We start from the raw sequence: 20,775 nt of genomic DNA on the forward strand, positions 1-20,775 counted from the left end.
TTGTGTTTTGTTTTTGTTTTATTCTGGATTCGAGCTGTCAGTACAGGGAGGGGGAAAGAAGGGCCTAGAAACTGTCACTTCCACCCACTGGTTTCCAATAACCAGAGGCCAGGTGGCGGGTGGGAGGTGGACAGCATGCTCTGCAGTGGTCACCTGCAAAACACAGGGCCCACCTCCTGATGCTGTGCCTACTCTCACCCCTGGGACCCAGAAGGCTGACCCCAGGCTGCCTGTACATGGGTCACACAATGCCACCGGAAGGCTGTGCCAGGAACTCTGCACCTACAGGAAGGCAGGCACAGGCAGAGAGGGACCCCCACGGTGCCTGCTTTTTAATGACCTAGATGACACAGCTGATTGAGCACTGTCTTTGCTCATCTGAGGCAGAGAAACTGGGTCAGCCAAGATTAGACACTGAGAGATACGTTTGGCAAAACACTGCCAGTTCACTGAGCAGATCTTGAAAGATTCATTTAGCATCTTCCGCCTATTAATTTAATGGACAATAAAAGCAGTGGCCGCGGGAGAGAGCAGAGCAAGGGCATAACTAGCAGCAAGCAGGGCCGAAGATGTGTAGATTTTGAAAGGTCAGAGAGAAACGCACTAGGGGAAAATGCAAATCCATAGCACCCTCTAATTTCCCTCCCGGAGTGCTAATTACACTCGGTTGGAATCACTTACTGACTTCCCTTGTCTCCTCCACTGGAACGGGAGTAAACACGTGAGCCCTGTCTGTCCTGCTCACCGTTATTATTTCTAGTGCTTAGCACGATGCCAGACAGATCAATAAATCCATTTTTAGAAATCTTTGAGTGAATGAATGGCAAGTATCAAGTGTGCAGGTTTTCACAGATGCTAAGGCCAGTGAGTGGAAGGAAGTTACCATTTAACCCAAATATGGGACAAGACAGAACAGGACTTAATAATTAGCTCCAACATTTTCCTTTGCTCTTAGATCAAGAAAACCTCCACAATATAGGCATTCTGGTTGCCGGGGGGCGGAGGGGGGAGTCTGTTTCCTTCTTCTGTAACCTTACCCTTGAACTTGACCTTTCCCTTCAACCTTTGGGCGCTAACTATGTGGATTATACCTCAGTCCCTCATATTCACCACGATCCTTCACACCACAGGGCTTTTGCACGTGCTAGTCCCTTTGCCTAGACTGTTCTTTCCCCCTCTCTTTGCCTAACTTACATCTGTCTGTCCTTCTAGTTTTAGCTCCAGCACCACCTCTATAGCGAAGTCTCGCCCACTGGTCAAACGCCGCTCCTACGGACTGTAGTCTTAGTACCTGTTGCAATTACAGTTTTATATTTGATGATGATTTGATTAATGTCTATCTCCACCAGTGGCCGTGAGCTCCATGAGGGCCTGGGAATCCTAGGATGGCTTTGTTCACCACTGTGTCCCCAGCACCTAGCAAAGCACCTGGTACATAGTTGACCACCAATCAATGTCTGAACGTACAAGCCTTTTCAAATACAGGCTATGCTAGTTCGTGGCAGGGAGGAGCTGGGGAGGTCGGAAGGAACATCTGAAACGTTAGCTCTCATCCTGGTACCCAAAACCCCAGCACCTGGATAACATCCTTCACAGGAGAAAGGGCTCTTCCAGCTCCTTTACTGATGGCCTGAATCCTAAGGCTTCCACGAGGAAGACAAGCAGAGGCCTTCCCGACATGAAAGAAAGGAAGGAGACTCGTGCAGGTCAGTGCGGGTGCTTACTTATTCCCCTCCACCGCCAACGGAACGCTCGCCGGCACAGGAGGTAATCCTTCGACCCGGCAGCAGGAAGGCAACTCTCCTGGGAACCTGCGTCTAATTGCTGGCTTCACACTTCCCAGAGTAATGGACGTTTTGGAAAGCTTTCAGAGGAGAACATCAGACAGACACAGGCTAACAAAACAGGGGAGCCCCGGGGAAGAGAGAGTTACAGGGACGGGACTTCACCTTCAGAAAACAGCCCAGAGGACTTCGCTCCCTGCCAAGATGAAGGGCGGCTGGATGGAAGGGTCTAGATGAACACCCTACAGAAACTGGCCTCTTAATGTCCCACAGGAGTTTAGATCGCCGCATGTCTATAGAAGGGGAATAAGAAGCTCCTCAGGGTCAAGGTCGCTAAAGCTCTGGGAAACATTACTGGAATTATCATGACAGATCCTGCCCGCAGAGCAGCACCTGGGTCAGAGCTGCGGGGGCTGGGTCTGCGGCCGGGAGGCGGGGTGCCCGTGCATAAACACTGAGGTCCTTCCGGTGAAAGGATGGATTCTGTCCGTGGTTCCCGAACTATGTTTTAAAATTTTTTTTTTTAAGATTTTTTATTTATTTATTTGAGAGAGAGAATGAGATAGAGAGAGAGCATGAGACGGGGGAGGGTCCGAGGGAGAAGCGGACCCCCCGCTGAGCAGGGAGCCCGATGCAGGACTCGATCCCGGGACTCCGGGATCATGACCTGAGCCGAAGGCAGTCGCCTAACCAACTGAGCCACCCAGGTGCCCCCCGAACTATGTTTTAGAGCAAGGTGATCCTTTTAGCCAAATAAAATCTCTCTTGGAGCTGTAGTACATAACATAAAAAGTGGGGATGTTTGGAAGACAGGAAAGGCCCTTACAGGTTTTCCACGGGCCCCTTTGCTGAGCAGAAGGGCCGCTCAGACACCAGGACGAGAGTGAACCCCAGGGAGAACACCCGGTCCGGTGCCCCGTAGCACACTTTGGGGGCTGAGCACAGAACCTCGGAGGACCTTCGTTTGCCTGGGTTACCGGAGCTCCATTCCTGAGCTTTCACTCCAGATATATTTATGTCGAGGGTCACTCGAATGAGAGGCACTGAACCTTCCCTTGAAAGCACTTAAATCTCTGGTTTTGCTCAGTATCTTTTTCATGAAGCTGGTTTTCCATGTTTCCAGGAGTTTGTGATAACTCCCCAGATGACTTGCAGGCAAATACCATGGTCACAGACCGTGCTTCTCTTCCCTCCCTTTCGGAGGCTGTCACCTTCCACGCTTGGGTACTAGCCTGACCCCAACATGCAAAAGCGGCACAAACTTCTTGCCAAAGCCAGTTCCCTCAAAAATAAGGCCCTGGAGGGCGCCTGGGTGGCTCCGTGGGTTTAGCGTCTGACTCTTGATTTCAGCTCAGGTCAGGATCTCGGGGTTGTGAGATTGAGCCCCGCATCAGGCTTGGCACTGGGCATGGAGCCTGCTTAGGATTCTCTCTCCCTCTCCCTCTGCCCCTCCTTCCTGCTTGCATGCACGCATGTGCGCTCGCTCTCAGAAAAATAAAAATAAATAAGGCCTTAGGCTAGGGGGCATTTATAAGGTTGAAAAAGCCTGAATAGAGTTGTATTGAGGGAAAACAAGGTTACAGGCTCAGTCAGCTCTCAGACATACAGAAGTTAGTTTCTAGCCTCTGTTCCTCCACAGGTCTGCCAAGCTCTTACTGTGCGCCAGGTACTGGACCGTTCCAGCACCAGTTCTCATCTGTCTCCTATTTCGTCTTTATACTACACTGGCCAAGAGTGTCTCTCCCAGGGAAGGGGGTGGGGGGTTGGAAGGCATGCTCTCCTGCCTGCTATGTCTGTGTCTAGTAGTAAACTGTAGTAGTAAATTTGACCTCCAGGTAGAAGTTTCTAGGCTAGAGTAGGAAAAAAAAAAAAGAAGGAATCAGTCTGTGGAACTACCGCGTGGCAGATAATGGTGCTATGCCAATTACGCTCCCTATACTCCCTTTTAAACTCGTATCATTTAAAAAATGATAAAAAAAAAAAAAAACCAAGAAACTAGAAACTTGCCGAAAGTCACCCAAGCAATAGGTGTTAAGCTAAGATCAGGATCTACCTTGGTGGCAGCTGAGAGTAGCCCTTGGTAGAGTCATGGGGTTGGCCAATTCTTGCCTTGGTCCCACCTCCCATCTCCATTCGGTGCCTTTCCATCCTGTCCCGTGGGCTCTAAAACATTTTAAGGTCAGGAAATCTTCCTTTGCCGATCAAATCATATCTCATGCAGCAGGTGCCCGCTTAGTATAATGTCCCCCAAATGGGTAGAGGCCTCCTGTCATGTAGGACCTCAAGAAATATGAAAAAGGCCAATTAAGAATAGCCCGGATCAGACCAGAGGGAACGGCATGACAGGATCTGTAGTGTAACTGACCCCTTCACAGGAGACCACCAGCATGCATCCTGCGAGAACCTTCAGCAAGGTCTCTGAGAAGACCACCCCAATTCTACCTGACTTCTCAAAATACAGATCTGACACGCACCGCCATGAGTGGCCGACTCCAAGGGAAGTGCTGCCGCCTAGCTGGAGGAGAAACAGGAGGGGTGAATCACTCACTTGGAGCCCGCCACTTTTGGACAGAAGCGTTTCAGCTGTCCAAACATCAGGGGCTGAGTCACAGAGCCCGCTGTACGAGCGCTGCCTTGTACTTGCCTTCACACAGCTTAATCTTCTCCTCCACGAACAACAGGCCTTTGGCAAGAAGCTGGTTCTGTCAAGAGAGAACAAAGAACACAAGTGTTGGGCTACTTTGGAGAGTCACAAAACCTTCTTCCACTTCCCACGGCTGAGGGCGTGGGGTTCTAGGCACTTGTAGGCTAGTCATGCCTCCAAGTCTGAGGAGACTTTTTTCCTCTTGGAGGATCAGGCTTCGGGAGAAGTTAGCGAGACATCCCACAGCCAAAGAGGGAGACAAGAGCCAAACCCAACTGCCATCCCATCCCTTCAAGCAGGAAGGAGGCATGCCTCACTCTTGGCTGGCTCCTACGGCAAGCCTAGGGTTGACACCCAATGTCCTTCAAGCCCTTAATCTAAACTCAGAAGAGGGAGCACTGAGGTAATGGGAAATTAGGCAGAAATAATATTTTTTTTAAAAAGATAAATTTAGGGTTTCTCATGCTAACATGCAAGAGACTATGTGCAAAACTTTAAGCAGCCATGGGTATGTGTCCACCAGTGAGCGTGTGTGTGGAAAGTTGTGGAAAGAGAGAAAAAGGTTAAGTCCTTTTGCAACTGCACCTAACAACTGTTGAGTGTTCTGTGTGTGTCGGAGGCTTTATATCCTTCATTTCACCTAATTCCAACCCTCCCGATAGTCCCATCCAGTTGGTGCCACTACCCTTACTTGACTGATGGTCAGGGAAGACACTGCCTACAGGAGACAGAGCAGGTCTTCCTGCAGCCAGAAGCCATGTTCTCTCCTCTCCGCTTTGCTGCCTTCCCGCAAGTCTTCCCACCCAGACCCCTTCCTTCCCTTGAAGGGCTACAGCGGGTCCCGTAAGAAGTCGAACAGCCTCTCCACAGGTCACGGAAACTCCAAGAGCAAGGATGTGCTGATGCCCCTCCACCTCACCTCACAATATCAGATTATCAAAGGCCTATGCTTATGGGGTAGGGGGCCCATGGGGATATGTATCCTACACAAAAAACCTAATGCATTTCTTAGTACTCTCCTTTACAAAACCCTACAACCCTGTTGCAACGATGATAAGAGCATGCACAGCAGAGTGGAAAAAACTTGGATATCAGAGGGGTTCAAGTCCCAGCTCGGCCACATTCTAGCTGTGTGATCTTGGCTTACTTTCCCTGATTCCTGAGTTCCTCATCTGTAAAATGGACCATACCAGCAATATCATAAAGTTCGTGTAAGAATTAGTCATCGTAAACACACACACACACACACACACACACACACGGTATTTTATGTCCGTACTCAGCGGCGATGGGCAGTGATGATCATAGCTGCTCTCTCGTCTATTCACAAAAGGAGTGGGAGGTAGAGAGAGTCTGTAACAAATGAGCCTACATCAAATATATTAAAATATTTTAACAAAGGAACTACCACGTTCCTGTGACTCATACAGATGAACCAAATTTCACAGAACCTATTAAAACTCACAAGATATGGGCGCCTGGGTGGCTCAGTCGTTAAGCGTCTGCCTTCGGCTCAGGTCATGATCCCAGTGTCCTGGGATCGAGCCCCGCATCGGGCTCCCTGCTCAGCGGGGAGTCTGCTTCTCCCCTCTACCCTTTCCTCCTGCTCATGCTTTCTCTCTCGCAAATAAATAAATAAAACCTTTAAAAAACAACCCTCACAAGATATGACCTAACTTCGAAAAGTAGTCGGCCACTGTTTAGTTTCAAGATGGAACCCCAAATCCAAGTTAGAGTGACATCTCATGGGAGAACACCAACTCTGTTAAAGGAAGAAAAAAATCAATTCCTTTACAAAGAACCGGAACAAACAGGTAATTAAGGTGAAACCCCAACTGCATCCTCTCCCTTCCAGCCTAGCAAATGAATCCCAGCAGCTTCTGGGTCAGAAAGCAAGAAACGAGCATGGCACCCAATTTTGACTCTCAGAAGCAAGGCTTTGCAGCAGCTGAGCCCGACGGGAAAGATTACAGAGGTGCTCCCAGGTGGCAATCGCTCTATCCGCATGTTTCTGAGCAACTGTGGCCTTAGGTCCCTGCGTGAGTCCCTGCCCGCCCCCCCAACCCGGGTGAGGTTCTCAGTACATCCCTGGGTGCTCTGTGGGAGGGATCCTGATGCCATGACTCTCCGTCACCACCTCTAATACCAGCACAGGTGTCCCAGGCTTCTTCCAAAACGGCTTCACGACTCTCCAAAAGCTCATGTCTCTGCGATGCGCCTGCAAATGTGATCAAGGCTCCCTCTTAATGCAACTTTCCTGAGTGTGTTCCATCACTGCAGTTATCTATACTTTCAGTGGCAGGGCTGGGGGAGAACCAGAAGTAGTGGGAGATGGAGAGAGAAAATACACTGGGTCTGCATGTGCTAGGATCCAGGTCAGATCCTCAGCTGATCAAAGAAATGAATTCAAACCCTATATCCTATGTGTTAGGTCCTTAGGGGTTAAGGACCATTTCTTAGTTTAGTGCCCACGGCTCTAAGAACAGTGCCCCAAACACGGCAGACGCTAATAAACATTTGCTGAGTGTGTATGTTGCCTCTTTGGTGCTAAAGACCATTTTGAACTTTTAAGAAATCAAGATAAGAGACAGAATGTGTATGAGAGAGGAGAAGGGGAAAAAGAGCATCCCTAAATTTGTTGACATTTCTTACTCGGTAAAAATCACTTTGTCTGGATCTTAAAGGATAAACTTTAAGAGATGGCCCGGACTCTCCTTCCTTCTCTCTCCTAGATCTTCCCCCTTCAAGGAGACATTTGGAAAAAACAAAACATTTTTTTCTTTTTCAAGAAAAATAAATTACTTGTGGACTAGAGAGAAATGGAAAAGAAAATATTCTTTTTAAAATTCTTATGATACACAGCATGGCAATCCTTAACTTAGACCAAATAAGAGCGACAAAGACTTGGGCTCAGGGAAGGGATTGGAGGGAGCATCTAGCCATGCTGCCATCTCCCCAGCCCTGTGGTCAAAATCCACTGGTCACACTCAGTTTTGATGGTATTTGGGTGGACTCCTTTTCCAGGAAATGAGTCTCCAGATTTTATTTGGCACGTGTGCACAGAAGAAGGACCTTTGGGGCCAGCCTAGCCCACAGCCCCCGCCCCCGGAGAAGCACCTGTCATCCACTTAATGGACCTCTGCCCCACTGTGCAAGCTCAAAAGCCTTGCCCCCAGCCTGCACCATCGGCTTAGCCGACTGGCCTGGTTCCAACCCCACCCCTGACCCAGGCCCCAAACTGAGCCAATGGTCTTCTCTCCTGGGAATCTGCAGTCAGGCAGAACCTGTGGAGGTTAGGGTCCTGTGTGACTGCAGGCTTCATGGTCCGAAGGGCTTCCCACTTGGGCTTAATGCTCTGCGGTTATTGTTTCAATTCTTATTATCTTTGAACTTGTGTTTTGTAAGTGAAATTGGATAGGGCCATGGAGGACGTACCAAGTGCTTGGGACCTCAGCTCCCTTGTGGTCCTGCCTCCTACCACCCCCCCAGGAGGGGTATCCCACACTTGCTCCCCACCCCCTGGTGGCTGGCCCCGCTGCAGGGTCTCCCTCATCCTGCCCACCTCCCACTGTCCTCCTATTCCCCAGATGGTGAAAAGGGTCCTGTCGGTGGGGCCCAGGCACAGGTGCAGGGAGGGTAAGGTTGGGTGCATGCCCTGCAGCATCCCGGGGAGGGGCCTGGTGGCAGGCCTCCCCGCCCGGGGCTGGCAGAGGGGTGGCTCAGGTGCTGGTGGCTCGGGGGGGGGCTCTTGGCCACCCCTGATCTGTGTACTGAGGGTGCCAATCTCTTGGGGGGTCACCTGTCCACCATGGGTTGCAGCTGCAGGCCCACAGGGAGGGGAGACTGATTTCCCCACGTTGGTCATGGCCAAATTTTTATTTTGCACTGGGCCCTATAAATTATGAAGCCCACCTTGTTGGCTGGTCACTTCACCTAAAGATGTGCCACCTGGACATCTGTGGAGCTTAAGGCTGCTGAGACCTAAAAGAGGCGGGGAGGAAAAAAAAAGAGAGAGAGAGAAGAACCACCCTTGAATCGGGCATCCATCACACGTGGTCTTTCTTTCTAGGCACCTGTTCTCCCTAGAACTCACGGCACAGCATTCCCAGCCCTTGACAAGTGCCTGACTTTGGAAGGTGCCGAGTACCTGCTCGCTGTGGGCAGTGGTGATGGAGCCGTGGGGGGCCAGAGCCGGAAAGAACCTGACTTTTCTCTGTTCCCACTCCCCGCCCCATGGCAGCAGCTGCCCCCCCTCCGCCCACCTCCCCAGGCCTAAGGCTTCAAGCTAAAAAAACACATGAAATAGCAGCTCCTAGGAAATGATTTGGGACTTGGAATGAGGCCCGTGGTTACTTAGTGCCTCGCCCCCACCCCGGAAATGAACTTAGCAGTGGAATACACAGCATTTCAATGAAGGGGCAGAGGAGCCTAAATGTGAGAAATAGCTGACATGTCTATTTTTTCTAAGACATCCAAAAAATAGGCTGCCCATAGAAAAGTGAGGTTCAGCTAGGAAAAATGCAAAAAACAAGGCTGTCTGGGGAAAGGCACCCAAACCACCCAACCTTGAGCGGGCAGGACAAATTCAGCTCATCCCACTGAGGTGATCACGGGAGGACAGGCAGGAAGAGGCAGTGGAGGTGAGGAGAAGGTGGGCTTGTCACCAGTGTGCACCTCCTGTCAGGCAGGCACCTCCCCACCCCCACTGGAGGGTCTCAGGAGAACAGGGAACCCGTTAGGCTTGGGGGTGGGGAGGACACGGACCCCCACCTTCCCAGGGGAAAGAACTTTCCATATAGTGGGAATTTTGTAAATGTTAAGGCCACTGGCCACCCGCCTCTTCTACTGCTTTAGGAGTGACGATGATGATGATGATGGAAGGACAAGAGAGTTACTTACTGATTTTTACTCTTGTCAGGCACTGTATTAAACCCTCTGCATGCACTAGCTCATGATACCTTTGCCACAAACTGTGCCCATTTTACAGACAAAGAAATCGAGGCTCGGAGAAGCAACCAGCAAATGTGAGACCAGAACCGGCACCCGGGTTGGTCTGAATCTAAACCCAGGTCTTTCTCCCATTCTATGCCCCTGGTATATTTTAGCAATGATAATGAAAAATACAAAGACACAAATTACCGTATGTTGACTGTTCCCTCTGTACCAAGCGCTTTGCATATAGAACATCTCCTCTAGGAACCATAACAACCTTCTGAAGTAGGCATCATGATCACAACTAGCTTACCACTCAGAAAACTAGGCTCAGAGAGGTTAAGTGACATGCCTGCAGTCACCCAGCCAGTAAGGGTTCCAGCAAGGACCGGGATCCAGATGTACCTGGCAGAAGGGCTGGTGCTTTCAGCCGTCATGCTCTCCTGCCCTGTCACCTGGAAAGACTGCTTATGTCCTTGCCCACAGGGGAAAGTAAAGGGGATCCATTTCCAGTTCACACGAACTGGGAGCCGTTGGCTTAGCAATCTCGGGTGAGGTCACTCAGTTCCACCACAAAGCCTCCATCCATCCGGGTCATTCCTGCTGCCCGACCCTGCTACCAGCGTCCCAAATTCTGCCTCTCCAAAAATACTTTCTCTGGGCCTCCCTCTCTGCTATCTACTCACTGTCTAGCAAGGCAAACACCTGGCTCCCAAGCAGATTCCATTCCCAAACGAGACATTCTTTCCGACTCCCCTCTCTGCCTCCTGAGAGCTTGTGTTAACCAGCAATTCTACTTTCAGGCATGTTTCCAGTGATACCAAGGTCTACAAAGGTTCCTGGCGTTGGCACCCAGCCAGTGATGGAAATGGTGGGCCACCTCTTTTTTTCCCCTCTGCGACTTTGAAAGTTCAGTCGTCATCTCTAAGGATGTCTGCATTTCCTGTGAACCTGGATGCCTTCCTAGATAAGCAACAAGAAGGCTCATAAACACGACTCACCCCCAAGCCCACAGAGTTCCTAATAAACCAGTTCTGGGGTGTGTGTGTGTGTGAGGGGGCATGAGGAGACCAGACGGAAATCCCCAGATGGAGTGTGAAGAAGATTTAAAACTTGTTACAAATGCTAATTCTTCATTTAGTACCGTTTCAGTGGTCATTAAGAGGGTGAACTGGGGCTTTTAACAAAGTTGTTTTAGGGGCGCCTGGGTGGCTCAGTCGGTTGAGCGTCTGCCTTCAGCTCAGGTCACGATCTCAGGGTCTGGGGATTGAGTCCCACATCGGGCTCCCTGCTCAGCGGGGAGCCTGCTTCTCCCTCTGCCCCTCCTCCTGCTTGTGCGCTCTCTCTCAAGTAAATAAATAAAATCTTTTTTTTAAAAAAGTTGTTTTACAAGGAAGCCTAAAAACAGTCCATGTCTGTTTCACTGGACGCCAAAACAAATAAAATTTAAAAACACTGAAATTTCTTTTCCCTGGGGTTTTTCAGAGGATGTCATAAGGGCATCCTTTAACATTTAAAGTAGAACCCAGAAGATTTTTCTCCTTTGGCCAGATGGCCTGGGTTTGATACCTGCTCTCCCTTTCCCTAGCTGTGCGATCTTGGGTAACCTCCCTTCTCCGGACTTCAGCTGCAGTATCTGTAAAACGGTAAGAGCAAAATCTTCCTCATCAGCTGTCAGGAGGAATAAGTAACGTGGCCCGGGGAAAGGGCTTAGTGCGTTTCTCAGACTTGAGTGGGCATCAGAATCACGGACACTTTCTGATTCTCTGAGTCTGAGGTGGGGCCTGAAAACTTGCTTTTCCAACACGCTCACAGATGGCGATAAAGATGCCAGTCCAGGGACCACACTCCCGAGAGCCAGCAGCTTAAGACAGTGCCTGGTGCATAAATGCGACATAGTGTTAGCCGTCGGGGCGGTCATCGCTTTGGTCCTCCTTATAGATCTTTGCCAGCCTCAGAAAAAGTTGCCCTGTTGCTTTCCACGCCTAACAAGTATTTCTCAGCCCTTCCAACTCAGTCGTTATTCCTTGTGGGCCACTGAACTGCTGCACGTGTCCCCGTGTCTGAACACCACGTGCGTTTCCAGCACCCCCTCCCCCCCCACACACCTGCCGCCCTCCCTCCATCAGTGCCCTTGAGCCCGGCTGCTGCCGGCTCTACAGGAAATCACCCAATTTCATAAATAATGGTTTCCTGAACACACGTCTCGTGTGGAACGGGACCCTTACATGATATAAGGAGGAGTTCTGCTCCCGTAGAGCTAAGGATTATAAAATCCCTAATTAATTACACCTCATCTGCGGGTGAGATACGTCCAGCGTTTCGCCCCTATGTGTTCCTTCCTTCGCAACTGAATGTGCAGAACCCTAAGGCCAGTGAGGCTAAAGGCCTGCCATGTCGGCGTGCCCCTTGAGTTTCATCTTGATCTCAATTATATGAAGACTTATGGTTATCAGTTTCACCAGACCCATCCTTTCCACTCATCTTCATAAAATTTGAGAAAAGTCCAATAAAAATATTCAAATAATGGCACAGAATTATCCCACAAAGCTGCTAAAAGGTAACAGGGCGGGCTGTCGGGCGTCCCCCCACTGAGAGTAGCCTGAAACATCCAGGAGTCCTTCTCAAAGCCCCCAGACGGGTACCACCCCATTTTCTCCCCTCACAGCAGCCTAGGAAAGCTTCCAGCGCCGCCCCCCCCCAACGCCGCCCCACATATTTACAAACTCCACAATGCCCTTCTTCCAAGTATTGGCCAAATCTGAAACACAACCTGTAACAATGTTCTCACCTAAAGGCATCATCCCCTCCCCTCTTCCTTGTCTTTTCGCTGGAGCTCAGCTATTTCAACACCCCATCCCTTGCTACCCTCTGTCCACCTGATCATCTTTTTCTATTTGGGGAATCCCATCAGTTGGAGAAGACTTCCCAGGCTGACCAAAGAGGAGCTGAAACTTTTCTCCCCTATTCCATTTGGGTTTGGGGGAAAAAAAAATCACACACGAGTGATTTTCCCCATTCTTTATCATCTCTCCACCCAGCTAGCTGTGGATTCTAACCAGTCCCATCTTTGCCCCTACAAAATCTACTTATTCTGGGCCTCTCTGGAAGCCTTTACCATTCATTCGGGTTTTCAGTTAACACGACACAGTGTGGTATGCATCTATATCCCCGTTCTGCCTGCAATCTCCAACTCCACAGTGGCTGCGATGCTTCAGTGTTTCCTTCTTTGGCTCTGCCATAAACCCTCAGTGAATCTTCCCTGATAATGAAGATCTAAGGAGGAAACTGGCCTCCTGGGACTCTCACAGATATGGGCAGTAGGGGGGAGGTCTTTATATCAAACGATACCAGGCCATCCATCACCTTTAGGCATTAGGGTGACTAAATTTCCCCCATTCCTAGGTACTATCTCATTCAGAGCCACTGATGATAGACAGTTTCTTTCTTTTTAAGATTTTATTTATTTATTTATTTGACACAGAGAGTCAGTGAGAGAGGGAACACAAGCAGGGGGAGTGGGAGAGGGAGAAGCAGGCTTCCTGCAGAGCAGGGAGCCTGATGCGGGGCTCGCTTGGGACCATGACCTGAGCTGAAGGCGGACGCTTAACAACTGAGCCATCCAGGCGCCCCAGAGTTTCTGTATCAAGCAAAACCAAAAGGAATTTAACTTTCTGGGCTTAGGGGAAAGCTTGCAGCAGCCACGGCAACGCCAGCAGATACAGGAACACAGAAAACGCTATCTGCAACCCCTCGCATCCCCATGCCCCGCACCACCAAGGTGGTTAAGTGCTAATTAGGTGATAGAAAAATGCGCAGCATTTCATATCATTGGTTTCCAAACTTATAAGGAACGAATTATCCCACAGAGCTGTTTCCATGATACAAAGTTCCCCTGGGAAACCCCAACCCTCCTTCCAGGCGCAATGCAAAACAGAGGGAAAAAGAAAATACTGGAAATGTCAGATTTTGGGGGGGGTCAGTGTCTTCTGGAAATCTATCTGTGCTTCTGTGGCTCAGACGCCTGTCTCCTGTGTGTGTGTAGACACAAGATAAGTACTGTTTTTCCACCTGCTTCCCCTCTGCCTTCACCTCAGGTCATTTTCATTATTCTTCGCTGAAGATACTCTTTTGTGACTCTTTCTTTAAAGCTACAAAATGAGAATATTCACTTTCAGAAGCAGCGTCACAAAGAAGGCTTTGTAAGTAGAGATGTCTGGGTTGGGGGTCTGGGTCCCAGGAGATGGGAGTCCATTGCTGAATGCAGATGCCCAGGAGGAGGCCATCTGATCCTCCACATAGAGAAGCCCAGTACCCAAGGAGCCCATTCATCATCTTCACCAACAGCCACATCCATGGTGTTGGGGTCTTCCCTGTCCACCCCTGGGTTCTGTTCCTTATTCGTCCCCAGACCTTCTGCCCTCCTCCTTGCTGGAGGAATGTTCTTCCTGGAGCCCATTCAGACTTTCCATCTGCCAGTGAATTGTGAAGGCTGGCCTCTAGAACCCTCCCTCCTGGATGCCCCTCCTCCCCTCCATCCTCCCTCATGGAGAGTTCTACTTGGCGTGGCTTTGGGACCAGCCCATTTTCAAGAGGTGCCTAGCACGGGGCTCTCCAAACCCGATTCTCTCTTGAACCACCTTCAGCATTTGGCCATAGCCGGGACCGCCTAAACTGTTACTCTTTGTAGACTATTTTTCTTAAATCCATCTGCTTTTAAAACATACATATGTCTAAAAATGAAACTATAGTAACATCAGGTGCCATAAATAGAATGTAACTCAACCATCAACTCAATGCAAAAAAAAAAAAAAAAGTTATGAAATCCTAATTAGTGTCCCTAGCTGAAGGCTCTACAGTTGAGGTCTGCTCTGTCTTCCTGAAACACGATCGCCAAGTCCCGCAGAAGTGTCAAAGACACTGGTGCAAACCAAGACGCTCTCTGGCACAATCAGCAGCGCTAAAAGAAAGAGAAGGGAAATAATTTCCAGCCCCGAAGGTGAATGTTATTTAACGCCCCTGCCTCTACCACCTAAAATCATCTATCTCCCTCTCCCCCAAGAAACTTTACTGAGCGTCTATTCTATGCCAGGTACCTTCCAGGGACTGGGGAACCAGACACCTTTTTTAAAAAGGGCTCTGCTCCTTACATGAGACTTAAGACCTACATTTAAGCAGACAGCTCGACAGCATCCAGGCTAGCTCTCTCTCCCATCCAGCACCTTACACTAAGGAAAAACCCAGATTCAAAACTGTGAAAACCAGTTCCTACCCCACACTCTGAGACTCACTATTCACCAAGCAGTTTGTCTGATTAAGCTCTCGATAGAAAAAAAAAAAAAATGACGTGTGGTTATTAGTTAAGTGTTTGGCATAATTGTAAGCAGCATTAACCGCCCCCAAAAACCTCAGGGCTTCCCAGATAAACAAGTCCCCACCCAAATGCCCTTCCCCACCCGTCCTAGGGGTAAGCCCCCCTTGCCAAAAGACAACTGACATTTAAAACCCGATTGAAACCACACCAAACTGTCTATTTTAAATGTCAACGAGGAAGGCAGCCGGCTGGGCAGGTTCCTCCAGGACTGATTGAAAAACCACTTCTCTGGGGTTGGACTTAAAAATCAATCCCTACAGACAGCAAGAGGAGAGGCTGAAGACAAGACTGACCTTTGAGTCAAGGGCAACAGAGATGATTCCCATTTGTAACTAATTACCTCTTTCTTAATCCTTACGTTTGTCTCTCCCTGGACCAGGGCCTTCTTTTGAGCAGCTGAGACATCTGAGCCAATTGAATTCCAGGCTTCCGTTGAGTCTTGCTTTGTCCAAATTTATAGTGGCCATTTTCTGCTCTGTGCATGTGCGTACATGCATGTGCATGCACACGTGTGTGTGTGTGTGTGTGTGTGTGTATGTGTGTTTTAAAGGACTGACATCTGTCATTCTTTAAAAGTGCACATAAGGGGCGCCTGGGTGGCTCAGTAGGTTAGGCGTCTGCCTTCGGCTCAGGTCGTGATCCCAGGGTCCTGGGATGGAGCCCCGCATCAGGCTCCCTGCTCAGCAGGGAGCCTGCTTCTCCCTCCCCCTCCCCCTGCTGCTTTCCTGCTTGTGTGCTCTCTCTGTCAAATAAATAAATAAAAAATCTTAAAAAAAAAGTGCACATAAAAGTTTAAGCTTCCTGAATCTTGGTAAAAAAAAAAAAAAAAGAATGCCTGTGTTGTTTTTAAGACCTAAAAACTCTTTAAACGGTCCTAAAAGTATGTTCTCCTTGGATATGGAATAACATCACCAACCTGAAACCAAGATGTTTTCTGTTTTTATGTTACTTTCCCATTAAAAGGGATGGATGACACCTTAGAATAACAAATATGCACACATATAAATTGAATGACCACATTACTCTGTCTTCCTCTGTGCTCGTCACTGTTCTTGACACTTAGCAAATAATAATCTAGTCAGTTAGTCCTCACAACAACCTTGTAAGGTTTGGTCCTATTACCCTTGTTTTTCTAGAACAGAAAACTAAAACACAGAGAGGTAAAGCAAATTGCTCAGGGTCACACAGCTAGTACGTGGCTATGCTGGGCACTGAACCCAGGTAGTCTGGCTTTAGGGGGCATGATCTTGACCATTCCCCCACTCTGTCCCCCCACTTCCCTCCCCACACACTATGTGCTGAGTACTTTACGGATGTCATTTCATGTAAACCATACAATGACCTCTAAGGTAGGTCATATTTTTATTCCCATTTTACAGATGGGGAAAACAAGGCATTTTGCCCAAGACCACTCAACTAATAAGTGAAAAGCAGGAACTCTGACTTCACCGAAGTGTCACCCAGAGAGTTACTCAGTCAAACAACACGTCCCCATGCCCTCCCCATCCCCATGTGCCTGTGGTTAGAATCAGGAAAACAACCTGTATCAGTGGATTAGAGACCATCCTCTAAGTGAGACTGGAACCTTGAGTTCAATAGCCCCATAACAACAGGGTTTTGGCAGGAGGGACGTCAGATCCCCCGATCCAATCATCTTTAACAGGACAGACTGGGAGGCTTAGCGACCAGAAACAACTTGGCTGAAGGGTACCTAAAGTTACAGTGATTTAGATGCCATCCATGGGGGTGGGAGGGAAGGTCACTAAAGCAGCAATTCTCAAAGTGTGGTTTGGGGTCCCACGAGAGATCCTTAGACCTTTTCCACATGGTCAAAACTATTTCCTCAGTAACCCGAAACCACAGTTTGCCCTTTTCCTTGCATCCTCCATGGGTGTACCATGCAATTTTCCAGAACTACATGATGTGCAGTACCGCAACAGACTGAATGAGAAACAGATATGAGGATACAGCTACCTCCTCTGGAGCCAGACGGTGCAGAGATTTGCAAGCATAAAACAATGCCGCTCTTCTGTTTTGTTTTGTTTTGTTTTTTATTCTAAAAAAAGCCATCTTTCATGAAAATGCTGCTTAGGCTAATGTGTAATAGGTTTATTACTTAAATGAATTAAATATCTTAAAGTTTCTTGGGTTTCATTTCCAATATGGTGAAAACGGAGATAACCCAAATAAGTGGTCATTTTTAAGAGCATAAAGGAGTCCTGAGACTAAAAAAGCCTGAGAACTGCTGCCCAAGATCATCATCTCCATAAAAGGAGGGACCACACTGGCCCTGCCTGTATCAGGGACTCGGTGTCTGTAATTTTGGATGTTGAAGGAATGGTACATGCATCCACATACACTATAATGGCAGATACTCAGACCCACGCAGCTTACCTGGAAATAGTCTGTAATGAAGGATCCAAGCTCACTCTTCAGCAGCCTCCTGGGGAGAGAGAAATACCGTCAAGCAGCCCTTGATGGTACAGCCCCTGGTGTCCAGTTCATAGACACATGACAACGATGGAGTGCTCGCCAGTGGTATAGGGGCCAAGGCCAGGTCTAAGAAGGGAGTGTGCTAGGCTCGAGTAATACCTCTGCACAAGAGTTATTAGGGAATTCAGGCAATGGAAATCCTACGGGGGATCCAGGCAGCCACAGAAGATTCTTTTTTTTTTTTAGAGAGAGAGAGAAAGAGAGAGAGCAGGGGGAGGGACAGAGAGGGAGAGAGAGAATCCTATGCAGGCTCCACACCCAGCACAGAGCCCAACACGGGGCTCGATCTCACGACCCTGAGATCATGACCCAACCACAGGAGATTCCAATAGTGTTGGTAGAGGCAAGCCAAGGCACCTGGCTTCATGCGAAGGAAAAAAAAAAAAAAAGCAAAGAGGAGAAAGACTACAATTTTGGAATCCTCCATATTGGCAGACTTTATGGTTTAAAACACATGTATGGTTTGCCATACATTCTTCAACCCAAGACTGTGAAGTATGGGTGAGAGGAGAGTAATCATTATCCCTCCTATGCAGATAAAGAAACGGAGGCTAAGAGAGGTCCTCGGAATAAGTCAGTGGCAGAGTTAAGATTCAAACCCAGGTCTTCTGCAAATTCAACATCTTTCCCCATAATCCCACCCTGTCTCTCCTCCAAATCCACCAGGACATTCAACTTGGTGCCATGGTTGGGCCGGTCTTGCCGCCCATCCCCGAGGGACTGAGGAAGCCTCCAAAGGGGGCAACAACTGAGAAAAGAGATTTTACTCAACCAGCCACGAACATTTATTGAGCTGTCCTTCATGTGCCAGACATTGTGCCAGCACCAAGTATGCAGAAGTGAACAAACAGAGGAGGTCTCAGGGCTGCGGATCAAGAACATGCTCATAAAGACACTTGCAAGATGATTTCAGAGTCTCGAGAGCTCAAAAGAATTTTTAAAAAATAGAGGTATTGGCACCAGACCCCCTTCTCCCTCTGACAAACCATGGGACTGGCCCCATTGCTATGGCTCCCAGAGCCGGTGAGTTCCCTGGGGGGTACACTCTTCACCACTTCAAATGAGTTCACTGACCCATCCCACCAGTCATGGTCATGAAGGGGCAAATGCTCAGGCTTCTGACAACACCTGCTGCTCTCCACTCCCCCCCAACAAGAATGTGTTCCTCACATGTCGCTGGAGGAGAAACAGGAAGTTACAGCAAGGTATCATTAGGTGCAGACCATAGACGCAACAGGATTGCCAAAGAAAAAGAGGGAGACCTCCATGATCTAAATTCTCATATCAGAAAGACCCCTGGGAAGCTGCAAACACATGCTGAGCTAGGAAAATACCTTCCTTTTCCCATGACCGACAATGTGCGTGTGGTGGATACTGCATTTTGAAATCCAGTATCACGGCGGGCTCCTGGAAGGCCACCCCACAAACACAACCCAGCAGCTCTCCCAGATGTGGGCAGGTCTGACAAGAGGCGGGGGAACCTTCATCAATCAGCAGGTTACGGGCCGGTCGCTCATCATTGCTCTGGGAGGCTAGAGGCGTCTCTCAGGCAGAAACAGAAACCTAGGCGGCAGCCCCAGGTGGAGGCTTTCAAACAGGAAGAGTCAGGGAGGCTGTTTCTGACTGCTAGAGGGGAGGTACCCCCGAGCAAGGTCTTCATGGCCACTGGGAAGCCTCGGAACCATAGGTGAAGAAGCCAAGCTTCCTCAAAAGGTGGAAAAACAAGTCCTAATAATAACGGGTTACCCCAAACAGAGTTTCCCAAGCACTTCTTGGGTACTCATGATGCTGAGGGATGGACACGGCTCTGAGACCAAGGAATGGGTTATGGAATTGGTGTCCCTGAGGAATCCATGCTGGGAAACTGTGCTCATGAAGATGCTTCGGGTAAAGTGCAAGGAGAAAGAGGTCCGTGGGAAGGGCAGTCCTTCAAGGTCAACTGCTATGGGAAACCCTCCCGGAGCACAGTGGAGGAGGGATCCATGTAAATGTGAACATCGTTAATTGAGGCTGGACGTGGTTAACAGGTGATTACTGCCCAGGGACTTTTCAGGGCAGGACTTGGGAGCATCACCACGCTACCCAACTGAGGAATCCGAGAAGCATGGTCCCCAACCGATCAGGGGAGGCAGAAAGGCTGCAGCTCACAGTGAAGGGGAGGTACAGCACCTTCCGGTCCTGCCAGGGCTGCCACCAGCTGTGGCCATGGCCAGAATTCTGCAGAGCATTACGGGGAGACAAAGCTTGCGGGAGAAACCGGCTGATAAAGGAGCAGAGGCTAAGGAGGGAACTTGACACAGCCGCCAAGACAAAGGCGCAGCAGAAAGACTGAAGCTTCTAGGGCTGAAGCTAGAAGCAGCCATACCAGGAGCAGCGAGATGGTGATGGAGAAGAATGAGCAGCGGAAGGCAAGGAGATGCTTCTATCACACTGAGAACTCAGATCCTCGGTCCCTTACTGAGGAGGAACCAGACACAGGAATCTGCACAACGATCCGCTCTCTATACTTTCAACCTAATTAATGGACTATTTCTGACCGGGTATAGTAAGAGAACCAGACATATGTCCCTTCCTCAATCCTGAGTTCAAAACCCTGTCCGCCAGGTCTTGTTTATACAGACTTAGCCAAACAGAATAGACCCCATCAGATCAGTTAAGTCAATATTCTGTTGTCCTGGGGGCGAAGGGTGCCAATCACTAAGTGGTTCTGTCCCTTACAAAACTTGTCCTACTTCGGAGCATGTTATGTGTTAGACAAGGTCACTGCATATATGTACGGAGTTTTTGTAGCAGCAAAATAAAGGAATCAACACAAATGGGCACCAATAAAGTACTCGTAAAAAACTGTTTCATTCTTACAATGGAATTTTATGCAATTGTTAAAAAAGAGAGAGAAGAATTCTAATGGTACATAAAGATCTAGGTTATATTAAGTCTTAAACAATGCAAGATGCTGAACAGTGTGTACAATATGCTACCTTGTGAAAAAATAAGAGAAAAATAAGAATATGTATTTTTATTTACAGAATACCAATTAACTCAGTTGTCAAATCTGTTCTTTGAACTTAACTGCTCTGGAACAGCAATGTGATTTGGTTTCCAACAGGCCCTTTGAACTGAAATAGATAGCACCTTGATTTTCAAGCAGGCGAAGCACGTATGCATTTTAAAAATTACATATAAATGCACTGGGCTTTGTCCCCTCCTATCCATCTCCCCAAGTAAGGAGCTGGAGAAAGTTGAAGCTGTTGCTGGAAATTAAGTAGGGCAACAAAACACTTTAGCAAACTTTATTCCCGGAAGTTAGGAGGAGATACAGACCCCAGTCTGTGGACCTCCTACAAATTGCTGAGTGTCCCCGGCTGCTTTTCCATATATATGTTCCTTCCATATGCATAAAGAAGGTCTGGAAGAATGTCTGATAAACTGCTGTTATAATAATTCTCTTGGGGGGGTATTGAATGAGAACTGGGTTCCTGGGGTATAAGAGAGGGAGATTCTTTATGGTATAACTTACTATATATTTAAAATTTTTGTACCCTGTGAAT

At 48.6% G+C, this 20,775-nt stretch overlaps 1 protein-coding gene across 7 annotated transcripts in view; it reads right to left on the reverse strand.

Moving 5' to 3' along the window:
* PRR5L (proline rich 5 like) overlaps positions 1-20,775 on the reverse strand; it is a 76,028-nt gene that overhangs the window by 23,743 nt on the left and 31,510 nt on the right. For 6 of the 7 annotated variants that reach the window (XM_028111372.2, XM_028111376.2, XM_028111374.2 and 3 more), the window contains 2 exons: positions 17,129-17,177; positions 4,429-4,486 (listed from right to left, as the gene is read on the reverse strand). In XM_028111372.2, coding sequence (XP_027967173.1) covers positions 4,429-4,486; positions 17,129-17,177 — 107 coding nt within the window. The remainder of the gene's footprint in view (positions 1-4,428; positions 4,487-17,128; positions 17,178-20,775) is intronic. The other variant, XM_088018022.1, reaches the window with a different exon arrangement.

This window comes from Eumetopias jubatus, unplaced genomic scaffold, assembly GCF_037043125.1.
Source record: "Eumetopias jubatus isolate StellerSeaLion01/CBP00866 unplaced genomic scaffold, mEumJub1_p1.0 scaffold_13, whole genome shotgun sequence".
In the NCBI taxonomy this organism is placed as follows: Eukaryota; Metazoa; Chordata; class Mammalia; order Carnivora; family Otariidae; genus Eumetopias; species Eumetopias jubatus.